The following is a 15,334-nucleotide window of genomic DNA, read 5'->3' on the forward strand; positions in this document are numbered from 1 at the left end:
TGCCACTGTTTGCCACTGTTCGTGGCAGCTGACACCACTTGTTGCGACAGTTTCCACTGTTTGTGGCAGCTCCCGCAACTTATTGTTGCGACAGTTTTCACGGTTTGTTGGAGCTGACGCTACTTGCTGTGGCAGCTGCCACAGTTTAGGAGAGGTGCCGCGGCAGTTTAGCCTTTATTTTTCGTTATTTGACTTTGCTTTTGCTTATATGTGTATTGGTTTTGTCTATATGTTACTGTCTATCTTTGAATTTTAATTCCATTTTTATTTGAAATTTTGTAATTTTTAGGCAGCCTTCAAATATCTGGCCGGGGACAGCAGATGAAAACTAGCCTCTCTGGCTAACTCTGGCTCACTTACAGTTTTACTGTTGATTGGTGTGCATTGTCCCTGCAAAATAAATAAACAAATAAAACAAATAAATGTATGTTAGGACAAGGACTTCAAAGTTAATGGCAAGAAGCCACCCCAACATGTTTTTTGATTTAATTTTATTTCATCTCATTAAAGCTCCATAGCATGACCTAAACTGTATACTGTTTTCCAAAATATGTATTGTTCATGTGGTGTTGTAGTTTACAAAATAGTGACTGCTCCAGTTTTCTGCACCCAGGAATAGTACATATTGAAGACAAGCGTTATTGACCCATTTGGCCACAAGAGGGAGTACACCTTTAAGTGAGCATTTCTGTCAGGCGTGAACAAGTGCAGAGCACATACATATTTTTTTAATTATCACCACAGGTATAGAGATGTTTTCCTCTGTTTGTTTTTCGAAATTATATTTTTCTGAATTGATAAATCCATTGTGCAATAAAATTCGTTAGCATAGACAGGACAAACAGAGTACCAACAAGTACCAACTGACGTTAGCCTATATTAGCTTAATAGAAACGAGTAGCGATACTATTACAAATCGTCATTTTTTATTAAACCAATTACAACGACCAACAGTTATACCTTTAAGGACCTTAATGTATTGTCACATATTGTCAAATAACGAAAAATAAAGGCTAAACTGCCGCGGCACCTCTCCCAAACTGTGGCAGCTGCCACAGCAAGTAGTGGCAGCTCCAACAAACAGTGGAAACTGTCGCAACAAATTGTGGCACATATACTGTCTATATATATATATATATATATATATATATATATATATATATATATATATATATATATATATATATATATATATATATATATATACACATACATATCCAAGTCGATAGGTGATATGGGTTGTCATTATTGTAAACACAATGCATCTTATCCATATTTACAATTTGCATTTCTTCAGTCCGCTGACTGAAAGTGTTTATCGTTGCCATGGGCAACAAGTATCAACTGACGTTAGCCCATATTAGCTTAGTTTAATGAAAACGAGTCGCCATACTATTACAAATCGGCATTTTTGTACTAAACCAATTACAACTACCAACAGTCATACCTTCAAGGACCTTAATGTATTGTCACATATTGTCAAATAACGATAAATAAAGGCTAAACTGCCGCGGCACCTCTCCCAAACAGTGGCAGCTGAGCTTGCCACAGGAAGTGCCTCTACTAGCTGCCGCTGCCACGATTTGAGCCAGCTCCTACTGAGTCTATGGCCGTACTACAACCATTTTCACTTTTTTAAAAGATATTTCTGTAAGTTTCGCTCAATGTCAACTTTCAAGTACCTCAAGAGAAACCCCAAAAAAGTTTCCACAACTTCTCCTCACACCACAAAATTAAATTAGTGTTATTAGTGTTTAATTATAGCAGTGAATAATAATAATGATAATATTAATGATGATACAAAAATAACGATATTAATAACAATGATGTTGGTTATGACAATAATAACAATATTATTAATGTAACACTAATGATACAATTAATAATGGTTATTTTTTAATTGTTATTATACATACCCAGATGATGCATATATATATATATATATATATATATATATATATATATATATATATATCTTGAATACTTTTGAATACAATCAACCTCTACAATGAATATATCTAGATTCAAGCTCCCCAAATCAGAGTTGTTGATTGTAAGATATGTTGTAGAATAGTATCATTACCATTGGATATGAAAATAGGTTGTATTATTTTCATGTTGAGTACAATCACAAATTAATTACTCCAAATGCCAAAGAACTCTCGCAGTCAGCTTTTCATTTTCAGTTTTAATTAGACCTGAAACATTTTTGGGGGGTTGATACATCAAGAGGAAAACTGAACTGTTTGCTTTTAAAAGAAGTCACTGAGATTACAGATGAACTTGAAATACCCTTTTCCGGCACTTCCCTAACCAACTGGTAATTCATATATCTCATTATTAATATCTCATAACCACAATGACATTATTCCAGTGCACGTCATACATACTGATCATTGTGCTCTGTTGCTGATATTGTTCATTCAATCAATTAGACACAATTTCACTATAACACCCACAGACATTTTGACACTTTGTTTTTCTTTGACACAACAATCATCATATTTGCATTGCAATAGAAAAAGGCATCCTGTATATTGCACTAATGTAAGAAACTACAGTTAAGAAGTTTACAGCAAGATAGATAAATAATGTATTCAACATACAATGTTATCATGATTCTGTTCACTGCTTTGAGTGTTTGTCATAATACACATTAAACTCATATGGGAACTATAATTGTTATAATGCAGTATATGCCTCAAAACACCTCAGTGTAGAAGTCCACATCTAACATTAAACATTCTGAGAGGACTTTATGTGTCCATCATATTATATATATCTTTCTCCCATCAGTTCACCCAAAGACAATCAATAATCCTTAGCAAGAATTTCAAAACTCAATTACCAGATGCATCCTTCTGCATTAAAGTAACAGCCAGCATCAACGTAGCATTTTCTATACAGTTCCCTATGATTGGTAGATTTGTCTTACACTTATTGCACAACCTTCTGCACTGACACTAACATAGACCAAATCAAAACATAAAAGTGTATTTTCAAATATTATTTGACTAAGGACTGTATAGACCTGCAGTGTATAATCCACTACAATAACAACTTTACTTACTCCTTTATTCTAACAGGCAGAGAAAGGCCTGTGGATAAGCTAGACGGCTACTCGTTACAGCAATACATCTTATTTGTGGAGGAAGTGTTCCAGAAAGAGTGAATCTGACTTAAGGTGAACTCCTTAAAGGCAAAGATGGAAACAGTTTCCAGTCCATGTGATAGCACAGTGTGGAGGCCATTATTCACTGACTGAATCAGCTTATCTAGTAGATGATTTGATCTTGGGGGAATTTGAAAGACACACAATAAATTCTGTGTAAATTTCCAGGGGAGAGGAATATGATTTGGCACTGTGGTGAATTTGTTCCTATTAGTTGAGTCCATTGATGTTTTCAGGAACGAGACCTTCCATGACGGCACGCTTTGACTCCAGGATCTGCAAGATTGAAAGGACACACTCACTCCTCTCCTTAGTAAACAACTGATAATACGTCACTGACATAAAACAAAGTATAATGTAACAGTGGTACACTCACCTGGAAGTTAGCACTGAGGCCGATGATGCTTTGCATGTTTGTACTGTAGTAACCCAAAACATAATGTCCACCCAGCAGAGGGATCTCGTCCTTATCAACAGATAACTGTAACCAAAACATACACATTCATATAAATTAAGTAAACATTGATATATTATCTGTCCAAACATTCCACAAATGTGTCACTTTCACTTTACCTGAATGACTTCATTTGTCTCTGGCAACTCTTCCTCTCTAACCCAAACAAAGGTTTCATAATCGAACGCACTCTTGAATCCCACCTGAGGGAGAATAACCCCAAGAGTTCAAATCTTTATTGCATTATATTAGTTTGTTTGTTTCCCCCTCTATGTCCGTCTCAGTACCTTGTACAGGCCGATCCAATCCCACGTAGAGGACATGAAGTCCTCCTGGATGGTGTAGTTAAGAAGGGCCTCCTGGTCGGCGCTCCATACACCCAGAGGAGATACGTGCACCAGTGGTGTGTCAAAGCACTTCCTCACCTGGGGGACAAGAGGAAAGAGAAGGAGCTTTAATAATGCAGAGAATAGTGGTTGAATCAGAAGGAAAGAAGCAGACTCATACAGTATGCACTGTTTACACCTTTTTGCCAAAACACAAAACTGGTAGTTTGAAACCACTAACTCATGTATCCTATCTAGTGGTCAGTTATGCTACTTTTTGCAAATAGCTACACACATCTATCTACGTTAGACACATCAGTCAGAAACTAAGCCTGTGCATGTTGTTGGCTAAACACTGCCATTGAAATACCACACTCAATTACCAATCATCTACACCCAGAATGCACCTGTGAAAACACCTGTAACCAATTAGAGCACTTAGAAATCTTGAACACTGTAAATAGGATTCAGGTTTGTTCTTTGGTGTGCACAACAATGAAGTACAATTTTGGAGAGAAAGTTAGAGGACTATTATTGCAATATATACTGTATTTTGTTTACAGTACAATACAGTAACTACGTTCATGTCATTTTCAGTTGTGTGATACTGTTATGAATATATGAGTATTGAGAATAAACACATTAGTTTGTTTCCTTACTGAATTTGTATCCATAGTCTGTATTGACAGCATGCAACAAATTAAAATGCCAAGAAATCTAGCGTTTTATAGTTAGCACATCAGTGTGCAGTTGGCATGTGGAAATAACTATTTATTTAATGTGGGTGTTTAAAGTGGGTGTTTTGTGATGCAAAAATGCCATTTTTAGAAGTGTTTGCTTTTTCAAAAGATGTAAGATATTTTGTATTTTGTGTATATGTTTTTCTTTTTTGGGTGTAAAGTGCTGACACAAAGACAGCTCTAGTTTCAGAAATTGTGTGACGTCCTCCCGTCCCACAGTGAGCTGCTCTCACCTCCAGACTGAAGGTTGCAATGACAGGCTTGTGGTCACTGACTCCGTAGCTCATGTCACTAGTGTACTTGTCCTGAGTGACCAGGAGTGGATACTCATCAAGACCATCATCAGTAGAAGTTGATGCCTTCTCATCATCCTCCTCTGATGGCTGGGTTTTGGGTTTGATGCGCCAGAGGATCCGATCCGTCCAGGCCGGTTTCCTCTTCTTGCCACTGAGCAAAGCAAAGCCAAGTGTTGATCACACAGTTTCTCTGTTTCTAATGCTAGATATGTCACGTTTCCAACAATTCTTATTCTTAAACAAAAATATTAGAGACAATAAAGAACACAAACCACAAACGCACATGCAGTGCAGGGCTATACCTACGGTGAAGCATGCTGTGGAGAAATAATGGTTGTAAGGAGACATGGTATTACAGCTTGTGTATATGCACATTCACTATAAAAATAACACAAGCATTTTGTAAGAACAAACAATGGGGTGCTGGGTGGAGGAGGAAGTTGTCTCAGGTATCATGAATTTGCAAAACACGTCTGAAATTCATGAAGGTTATTATATTCACTAAACACCATTTGTATTCTGTCATTTATATCAGTGTCTCCAATCATTTTGTGATTATATTAAACCTTCAAGGGGCCTATATTGTAATGTTTGGGGCCCGCTCTTATTCCTACAGGGTATATCTATGGAGACACCCACCTTGGCGGGTCTAGCTCCCTGTGCCAGGCCCCCAACCACACAGAGAGCAGCCCCCAGGTGAGGGAGGTGAGGAGGAAGAAGAGGGTGGTGCTGCAGCGCTGCAGGGGCCTGGGTCTGTACATGGTTAGGGGCAGCAACACAGTGCTCTTTCTGAGAGAGACACATACATGGTGCTAGTGTCATGGATGGATATGACTCACAGAAAGAGCTGCTCCCAATATCACCTGTATGTCAGGGTTTACGGCCCTGGCTGCTTTGGGTTCTTGTTAAGCGTGTCTCAGGGGTTACATGTGACGTTTAGAGACACATTTAACTGTTAGGAGAAATATAGAAGGGGCTGTGGCTAAGAAATAAGGGAATGTGGGGCATGCAACACAAAAACATAGAGTGCTTCTTACGCAAAACCCAACCATGTCTTCGGAGTGCTGTACAGAATTTCACCGGAAACAAGAGAACAGATGATGTTTGAGAAATGTGTTGATTTGTGTGTTGTATATTTGTTTTCGGCACACGTTACCTGGTATCATAGGTTTCACCGTTACGGTCAAACTTGTAGGTGGGTTTAAAGTTTAAAGGCCCTTCCTCAAATTCCTGCAGGAAAGCTTCCTTCTTCTTCATCATGGTGAGCTGCAGGAACATGAAATAAATTTGTGAGTGTGTAATACAATGTGTGTGTGTGTGTGTGTGTGTGTGTGTGTGTGTGTGCGTGCGTGTGCTTATTTCTGCACATCACCTGGTCTTTGTTCCACAGCAAATTAAGGCGCCCACTGTTGATGGACGAACGGAGGAAGTGCAGGCCGTGGTCTGCAATACGGAAGTTCAGGTCGCCAAACCAGAACACCACCCTGTGTGAAAGGAGATGGAGCTTCTTTTTGACCTGTTACACAACATGTATTTCAGAGTGTGTGATTGTCAGCATGCCGTGTTTGAGTGCCTCGGTGTAGCTGCACTGACTTGTGATCCCGGACATGTGGGGTGTCAGAGAGGTCAAAGTCTTGTGTCTCCAGGATGTACTCAATCTCATCAACACGCTGCAGAGCGTAGTTCACGTGAGCTGCTAGGTGGCAGTTAAGAAAGCACACCATGTGGCCATAGAAGGAAAAACGGACGGTCACTCCTCCTTTGTTACCCTGACACAGATAAACAGAGGGGTACGGATACAGCATGTTAATATAAAGTTGGTTTCCAAAGTATAAACTCCATATTTCTGATCTTGTGGGAATAATGATGCAGTCAAAATATGGATTCATTTTATTGCAGTATTTACAAGAAAGTAAAATGTAGTTTCATCCAGATAATGTTTTTCCAATATCTCTAGCAAGTGTTTGCCCCACCGCACCAGTTCTACTGTTCTTTGTTAGTGAGTTCAACCAGTCATAGCTGTTGCACATCCCACTAACCAAACACAATAGGCCTTACATAATGTATTTAAACTCTGCAGTATCTAATGCTGATGGGATTTCTGGTGTGCAGAGTTTAACAGTGTTGCTGTTTATAAGGTTCAGGGATAGCCAACGCTTCCATTGTGATAACCTACCCAGTAACCAAAGAAGCCAGTACGAGTGTAGGTGGTCTGGATGTTTCTGATGAAGGGGAGATGAAATTGTTTGGCAAAAACCAGCAGCAGCAAACCCTGCATCCTCATTGATGTGACCTAGACAGAGAGGGAGATACATTTCATTAATCGTTTCTTTCTTTTGTAGTTTTTTTTTATCTCTCCTATAAAATGTTTTGGTTAAACTCAGTTATGTGTAACATTATGAGGAACACTATTTTGCATTAAAGATAAAATCTGAGAGGATTTTTTTGTCATAGTAGCCCCATAGGTATAAAACACTATATTTTTTCACCAGCTTAATGGATTTAAATGTGTAACTTCTGTTCATATCAGTCCACGCCTTACAATTTCCCTTTTTCTCCCTCCGCCCTCTCTCACCTTGACGAAGCCTCTGGGTGCCAGTGTGTCCATGAAGACGTGGCTCCAGGCGTCCTCCACTAGTAAGTCAGAGATGAACCTCACAGGGGTGGCATTCACCTCCTGCAGGCTGACACACACCAACACAAACCGATGAAAATACACTCACATTTGTGATCTTTTCCTTTTTTTCTTGATGAAGCAATAACGAGACACTTTAATCCTTCAGTCCAATTCCTGGCAAAAGTTTTAAATTCCAGTTTCCATATTGTCATTTCTCACCCGATCACATAGAGGTCTGTGGGGGGCTGGACATCCAGCTGCAGCAAAGAGGTGACGTCTTCAGGGGGCTCTGCTGTGGCCACGTTCCAGGTCACTATGTGCAGCCTGTCAGTGTTTGATTATGACAAGAATTGACCAAAGTGATGGAAAAAGAGAAAATATTGACAAATTGTTGCAAATACACTATAAAATAAATTGTACTTTATTTATTTTTTAGTTTATTTGTATTTCTACTTTCAACAACATATAAATCAGCATTCAACAACTAGTTTGAGGTATCGGGCATTGGAAAATACTAAAGTAAAAATACAGAAGAATATAATTAACATCCACATTTTCTTTAATCTTTGAATTGGAAACCACTGAGAAGAGTCAAACTATGAAGAAATACAGATAAACTCAAACACTTCCTGCCAGTGTATTTGTGCAAACGTGTGTATATATGTGAATAAGCATGTGCGCATGTCAACCTGAAAGCATCTGTGGGAATGAAGTGCCCGCAGAGCTGAAACGCTTCGTCCAGAGTGCGTGACACTTCTTCACTGGCTTCGTCGTCAGAGCTCATGTCCTCTATGCAGGTCAGCAGCTGAGACAAACGCTGCCGGAGGAGAACCTTGGACCTCGAGCCCTGAGAGACTGAACTGCTCATGCTGTCAGAGCGCACGCGTGGACTGTCTGTAAAGGGGTCCATCTTTAAATCCTGGTGTTAGTTTTGTTACCTGTTTGTCCTTAGGGTCAGGAAGGTTATATAAGATGACTAAAATAGAAAAATAAAGGTGCTGTCCTTTCAGGGCAAACAGGCAAAATCCAGTGGAAGAAATTCCTCTGGCTTTATTTCTCCTCAGACTTCTTTGGCTGGTTTGGCTGCAGCCATTAAAGCGGCCCACTCTGCTCAGGCCACTGGAAGTAACGTGAACGGATTCCTAGTTAGTCAAATCTCTCTTCAGGCAGCTCTTGATTTACGTCCGCCGTATAAAAAAACTCCAAAGCACAATGCGGAATTTTGTCTGTAGCGGTGCAGTCCTCTCTGTGGCAGAGTCCCTTGTGTTCATGCAGCAATCGGAGCAACGACTGACAAAGCAGTGGGGTCGACTCAGGAATGTGGGCAAGAGGGAGTCCGATTTGGGCGTTAATCGCAGGCAGGAGACGGGCATGTGAACATGTGTGTGTGTGTGTTTGTCTGTGAGTGTGTGTCGTCACAATGGAAGTGTGGAAGAGAAGGACTGGAGGCTGATCCTCCATCATTGTGAGTAGTGTTGCAAGACTTGAATGACCCTTCAGATCCCTAAGAGGTTTATTAACAGCATTCACTCTATCAGCTGAGGACACTGAACAATGCATGCAACCCCACAATTACAGTCATGCATTAGCGAGGGGACAACAGCACACAATAGCATTAGCTTCTTTTGGCCTTAATCCAGTCTCTTCTTATGTAGGTGAAAGGTTATCTCTGAAACCCACAGAGAGGTGGGGGCTTCAATTCAGTTTTGTAAGCTCCAACATGGATGTTTGTTTTTCTGAGAAGAAAAGCTCAAATAATTCTAATCAACAAGTGTTACAGCACAGTTAATAGCAGACAAATTGCATAATAAATTCATGCACACAAGCAATCTGCAACTCCAAAGCATTTTGTGTCATATTTAAATGGTTTTCATATCGCATATTTCCAAACCATGAACAGGGTGAACTAATATTTTAAACTTTAGATGCAAAGTTTAGTTCCAGAATAAAGTAGTCAGTATTAGCAAATGTGTCTCTATGAAAAAACTACTAGGATTAAAAATAGGAGGATACTGTTTTACAGTTTTACACATTGGCTTCAATAATGTAGAGATCCCAATATACATTACAGTAACAATGATTCAATTAAATTCAATGTGGCTTTAATGCATCAAATATAATTTATTCTCTTCAGCATTTTTTACCCTTATACTTACAGAAAAAAGTCTTTCCTTGTTAGATCGACTCTGAAACTATGAACAGAATAATATAGTTGCTGTGATAATTTATAAAAAATCTAGATCATAATTTAAAGTAAAATGTTGTATAGACATTGTGTTGATTGTACTCCGAAAGGAATAGAAATCAAAAGTATTGCCCTATTTTGGGGATTACATAATTGAGTACAATTTTGGATAGTCCTGTACCTTACTGACAAACACCTTGTATATGAGTAAATAATGACTCTATAATCTATAACTACTCGTATGAAATCAGTTTTGGTTGAGTCACTGGTATGGTAGCAGTGTTCAAACAACAAATTATGGCAGAAAGTAAACAACAGTGTTACATTTTGGAGAGCTGTGCGGGACAATTGGAAAGAAACAACCAGACGAGATTGCCCTCGTACAAAACAAAAAATGCTAATCTTGGGTGCCCCAGTTCTCCCTGCCACTTCATGTAACAGTGTCACATGCAGAGACTTATTGCACATTCTTTAGCAAGCAGAAGTGTTAAGTGGATAACCGCGGGGGTTCACTGGTCCAGTCAGAAATGAGGAATTGGAGGCTATTTAAGTTTTATCACAAAGCTCTGTAAAGACTCAGAGCCTGCAGCCACAAAGCTACTTAAGGTTAGGCAATCCAGATACCGTACAGGTGGGTTATACCCTCTTTCTGGACTCTATTGGTCTCTGCATACACCCTTTAATGCCTGAAGTCTGTGCTTCTCTTATGATGACTTTCATCACCATTGTGCCTTTATTGTTCCTTCCTACTCTTTACGTCTGCAAGACCATTAGAGGACAATGAAGAGGGTTTATTTGGGATTCTGATCTTACCTGCACTTGTCTCTCCCACCACTTCGAAATCTTCCAGTGCTCATTTTCTCCCCTGTTGGAACACACAAACACATGTATGCCTAACAAAGGGGAAACACACATGCCAAGATAAAGTACTTGTTTCTATAAGAGCCAGTTTAAAAGGAGCACAGACCACTGCTCAATAAAACAGACCTGACAGGGATGCCTGAAAGTCATTTCTGAAATGGCTTTGTAATCCTGTCAAATCACGGTTAGCTTCATCCACGTTAGAGTGGAAATGCCCTGAAGGTCATATGTAATAACAGAGACACTTTACCTGGGAGCCATTTTGTAAAACTTGATGAACAGATTGTGATATGTTTTGAGGGTGAGTCTCTGGCAGTGGGATGATTTAACATTAGTGGGTTAAAGTCTTAATTAATAGTGAGCTGAATAGCACATACTGCAGGAACAATTCAGAGTTGAGCATTAATTCAGGTAGGCTGTGTACAAAAGGAGCTTGTGGTTGAGCAGCATTGAAGTCCAAAGCAGGAGAGCAGTAATTTGAGGCCTTGAAGTGTAGTTAACGTTACCGGCTAATTATCTGGATACTAAAGTATTCACCGTCTGTGACTGGTGTGTAACAGACACACTTGTTTTAGTCATTTGTCAAGACTTTGTGTTTTCTTAAAACTGCGTTAGCGTTAATGGAATTTTTTTTCCCCCATTTGGGGGCAGCAAGACAAGCTAAAAACATATTGGAATATTATCACCTTTTGGCTAAAATGTTAACAAACTAGTTGGGTAATGACACAGAGCTACATTAGCATTCATTTGGAGTTGTCTCTGGTCTCCCGACAAATGTCCAATACAGTGGTGCAGGGATGAAGTATTTTTGTAAGCCAACCCCGGAAGTTAGCATCGCACAGGCTTCCTCAACAAAAAGCAAATGGGATTTTTACATAGAATTATTGCAGGCAATAAGCTCTGTGGCAAATACAAGTTTATGAAACGTATTTTGATCAGCAAAATAATCTTCACAAATGAACATCACTTTTATGATTTTTTAAGCATAATTGCAATCAGCAGAAGTAAAAGCTAGTTGCTAACTTTGTTTGTCTGTTGTTTGGCGAAGGGCAGGTAGTGTACAGTTGTTATATAGAGAACCAAAACAGTAAAAACATGGGACATAAAACCAAAATAGTGAGCTGAAACATGCAAAAATGCGAAGAGCTGAAGAAAACTGCAGTCACATAATAATTATCTGAGGATTTGTAATTACAACTCCGAAAGCTCCTCTCATATTTTAAAATATTGATTAGCGTAGCTTTAACCATATTCCTGCTTCAACCTGACCCCCATAATGTTAGTGCTAAACTGCTAAACATTTTGGTTTCCAGAAGCTTGATCATGTAACTCATGGGTTAGGGTTACAATATTGTTAAAACACACACACACACACACACACACACACACACACACACACACACACACAATTAAGAGACTGGATTTTTGCAAAACTATACAGGCACTGAGAGTGGAAGTATTACAGAGTAATACTAATTGTACCAGAATTGTCTCTAAAAATTGCCCTACTAGATTTTTCCTGAAACCAATTCCACACAGTAGAGTTTTAAAATGTTCTAAATAAGGACACTGAAGAAACTATCATCCATATTGGATAACCCAGATCACCCTCTCCACCACCTACTGCAGGGACAGCGGAGCACTTTCTCCAACAGACTGATCCAGCTCCGCTGTCATAAGGACAGGTACAGGAGAACATTCCAGCCTACTGCTATAAGACTGTATAACAAATCACCTCGGGCCAAATCAAATCGTTAAACCTCTGCACTACTGTTTATTTAGTTGATTTAATATTATTATATTGTTCTATTCACTGTGTATATAGTGTGCATTTTTTATATAACATCTTTACTATATTATAACTGTATATATTGTGACATGTGTATTTTTCTTGTATTTTTCTTTTTCTTTTTATATAATATTAAGATTTTTTACCTGTAACCTATTGCTGCTTGTAACAAAATAATTTCCCCTCGCGGGATCAATAAAGTTAGTATCTATCTATCTATCTATCTATCTATCTATCTATCTATCTAATGCTCTGAGAATAAAATAAGGGTCCAGCCATTTTAACCACATTCAACCCATGTTGGCCCTTTAGGAAACTTGTTCTCTATACAGTTCTCTACTTGAACAGAAGTAAACACATGTGCCTTCTCCACAATGCCCTATAACTGGCAAAATAACAATATCATGACAATAACCTTAAATTATTCTTTCTTCCATTTTTTGTACCAGCTGAAAACAAAAACACCATCATCCATTCAGTACCTTTATCCGTGGGTTTTTCTTGTGGTGTCCGGAAAAAGCCGCAGACCCCGTGAGCGCAGACAACAAAGGTCTCCAAAGGGGAGTCAAGAGACTGGATCTGCTTTCCTACGGTGAGTCCCGTTATTGGACTTGATTGTTCTCTTTTTGGGTCCCTCACTTTGTTCTCAGCTGCTGCCCTTCAAGCTCCCTCACACAACCTGCTCTGGACTTAAAGCATAACATCGGATCAAGCTATTAACCAGGGTTGGTTAACAGCCTGGTGAGAAAGTATTATCTTATTCATGAATGGACATGTCTGTTTATTGAATGTCACCATGACGCGTGGTATTTGTTGCACTAAAGCCCTCTTTGTATGTCCATTAATAATCCTAATAGTATGGAATGTGTACGGTGCTCTGCTTGTGTGCTATTTCAATCAAAGTACACCCTGGAAATAGCCATGCTGCGAAATAATAAACGAAAAGGTTCCTGAGGGTTTTTTTCTTATTCACATTATAAGCTCTGGTCTTAATGAAGTGACATGGCAGTTAAAAACATGTGATCTCCTGGGTTTGGATTTACACATACTTACATTTTCTTAAAACAAAAAAGGCTGTTAGAGCACATTTTTTGCAAATTATTTAGTTAATTTAGAATCCATAGCTCATTTCTAAAGATCATGTTGTCTTTATTCACGTTCTTGCTAAGAGTTAGATAAGTTAGATAAATAAGTCTGTTGAGTATTAAGCTATAGTCTGGAAACTATTAGCTTAGCTTAGCATAAAGACAGTAAACAGGGGGAAACAACTAGCCTGGCTTGGTCCAATTGTAACAAAAACTACCTACCAGTCCCTCTATAGCTCCACGAACACATGAATAAGTTCCTTGACGTACTTTTTTTTTTGTGACCATTGGTCAGTCAGGCTAGTGGTTTCCTCTGCAGTCTTTATGCTAAGCTAAGCTAGATGGTTACTGCTAACTCTCAGTCTATGTTTTAAAAGTATCAATCTTCTCATCTGACTCTCGGAATAAAACACATGTTGAACTGTTACTGTATTTTTTTACACACATGGCTATTATTTTTAAAAGTAAAGGATGCACTCCTTCTCTTAACTTAGGCTAGTGGAAGGTTGCTTTGGTATCAGAACTGGATAACTAGAATATCTTTGACGGCCTATTGGTGGGAGAGGGATGCGAAGTATCAGTCTTTTGGCCTGTAATCAAAAGGACACCTTTCAGGTTTATTAACATCCTCCAAAAAACAAAAGAACAAAATATAACATGGCTAGAGGTTGCATATGGTAATTAGTGGTTGGTTGTTCAGTTAGTAAGATTAACACATAAGCCCAATACTAGCCTAATATCAAATGTGAGCTTTCACTAATATGTATTTTTTCATACTTACACTGGGGCGACAATTATACATGTTTTACATGTAGTGATTGTATGTGTTTAGATCTATTAATCAATGGATTGATTTATTAATTTACTGTATATTTTGTTAATGTCTTTGCTCGATCCAGTTTATGTCCAATTTATATGTATATTAATACATATAAACTCAAACTTTTTTTTTTAAATCTCCCCTTTTAACATCCAACCAATGAATTGACTTGTAATTATTTGCAAGGCTCGAGAGTAAAGCCTATCCATCATAACAGTAACAGTAGAATTTAATGTCCAGTATATGTCAAGGCCTCTTGTACTATATTTATGTTTATTTTTTTTAGGGGACTTCAGGTACTGTGTGTGGTACTTACTGTAACATTGTTAATTGAGGATCCTGTACTAAAAGCCTATGTCATTTCTCTTCTTACCTGCCTCAAAGTTGTCGTATAATACACTTCATACAATCGTGCCAAAACACAATGGTAAACTTACCAAACTGTCTGCCTGCTTAGCAGTGGCTGAATGGCGGCGTGGTACAGCAGTGTCTACACTGGTCGTTCCATGAGCTGTTAGCGGTTAACCAAACACAATGTCTAAAAAAATAACAGTGTGCAAACTGTGTACGCCCCACTCTGTCTCTGGCTGCAGAGTAGCGGATAGGGGTCAGCGATGAACTCAGCGGTGTTATCACTAGCGGCCACTATGGACTAGGGGGGCGGTTTTAAGTGAGGAGTCAACAGGGAGTCAATGGCAGTAAAACAGGAAATAAAAAGTATTGTGAGAAAGTGTGAATGACCGCAACCATGACGGGTGGCAGCCCTAACTGGTCACCCAAAATATTGTGCATTTTGCTGGAGCAGAAAGCGAGATTAGCCAGACAAACACAGAGGAGCACACTCACTCTGTTACGGATGCACAGACTCACACAGTCACACACACGACCGAACACATAACCTCTCCCCAGGCTTATGCCTGGCGGAGATAAAAAAGTGAGGAGATTTTGTCTCACAGTAAAATAAAAAAGCATTCACATCATAACATATG

General features: G+C 38.9%; 1 protein-coding gene across 2 annotated transcripts; it reads right to left on the minus strand.

Annotated features, from left to right (window-relative positions):
• Window positions 1-2,192: 2,192 nt before the first annotated feature.
• Window positions 2,193-8,515, minus strand: inpp5kb (inositol polyphosphate-5-phosphatase Kb). 2 transcript variants are annotated; one of them, XM_068716501.1, is made up of 13 exons: window positions 8,295-8,402; window positions 7,825-7,929; window positions 7,564-7,672; window positions 7,165-7,281; window positions 6,582-6,757; window positions 6,361-6,472; window positions 6,145-6,254; window positions 6,026-6,052; window positions 4,926-5,139; window positions 3,914-4,051; window positions 3,746-3,829; window positions 3,549-3,653; window positions 2,193-3,448 (listed from the first exon to the last, which is right to left on the minus strand). In XM_068716501.1, exons 1-13 carry the CDS (start codon window positions 8,387-8,389, stop codon window positions 3,383-3,385), a joined length of 1,458 nt encoding a protein of 485 aa, XP_068572602.1. In that variant the 5' UTR covers window positions 8,390-8,402; the 3' UTR covers window positions 2,193-3,382. The 2 variants fall into 2 exon arrangements, with proteins under 2 accessions (XP_068572602.1, XP_068572601.1); XM_068716500.1 differs by lacking the exon at window positions 6,026-6,052 and having other exon boundaries at window positions 8,295-8,515.
• Between the last annotated feature and the right edge of the window lie 6,819 nt (window positions 8,516-15,334).

This window comes from Cebidichthys violaceus, unplaced genomic scaffold (assembly GCF_023349555.1).
Source record: "Cebidichthys violaceus isolate CVI_PGR_0920_01 unplaced genomic scaffold, fCebVio1.0.p SCAF_20, whole genome shotgun sequence".
NCBI classification, from domain to species: Eukaryota; Metazoa; Chordata; class Actinopteri; order Perciformes; family Stichaeidae; genus Cebidichthys; species Cebidichthys violaceus.

Bases quoted from the DNA above. Each gene is read 5' to 3' on its own strand.
- inpp5kb (XM_068716500.1), bottom strand. From the start codon at position 8,515: ATGGACCCCTTTACAGACAGTCCACGCGTGCGCTCTGACAGCATGAGC. The intron at 7,673-7,824 runs GTGAGAAATGAC...GGTGTGTGTCAG, and splicing joins ACAGACCTCTATGTGATCGG to CCTGCAGGAGGTGAATGCCA. The intron at 6,473-6,581 runs GTCAGTGCAGCT...CCTTTCACACAG, and splicing joins CCACATGTCCGGGATCACAA to GGTGGTGTTCTGGTTTGGCG.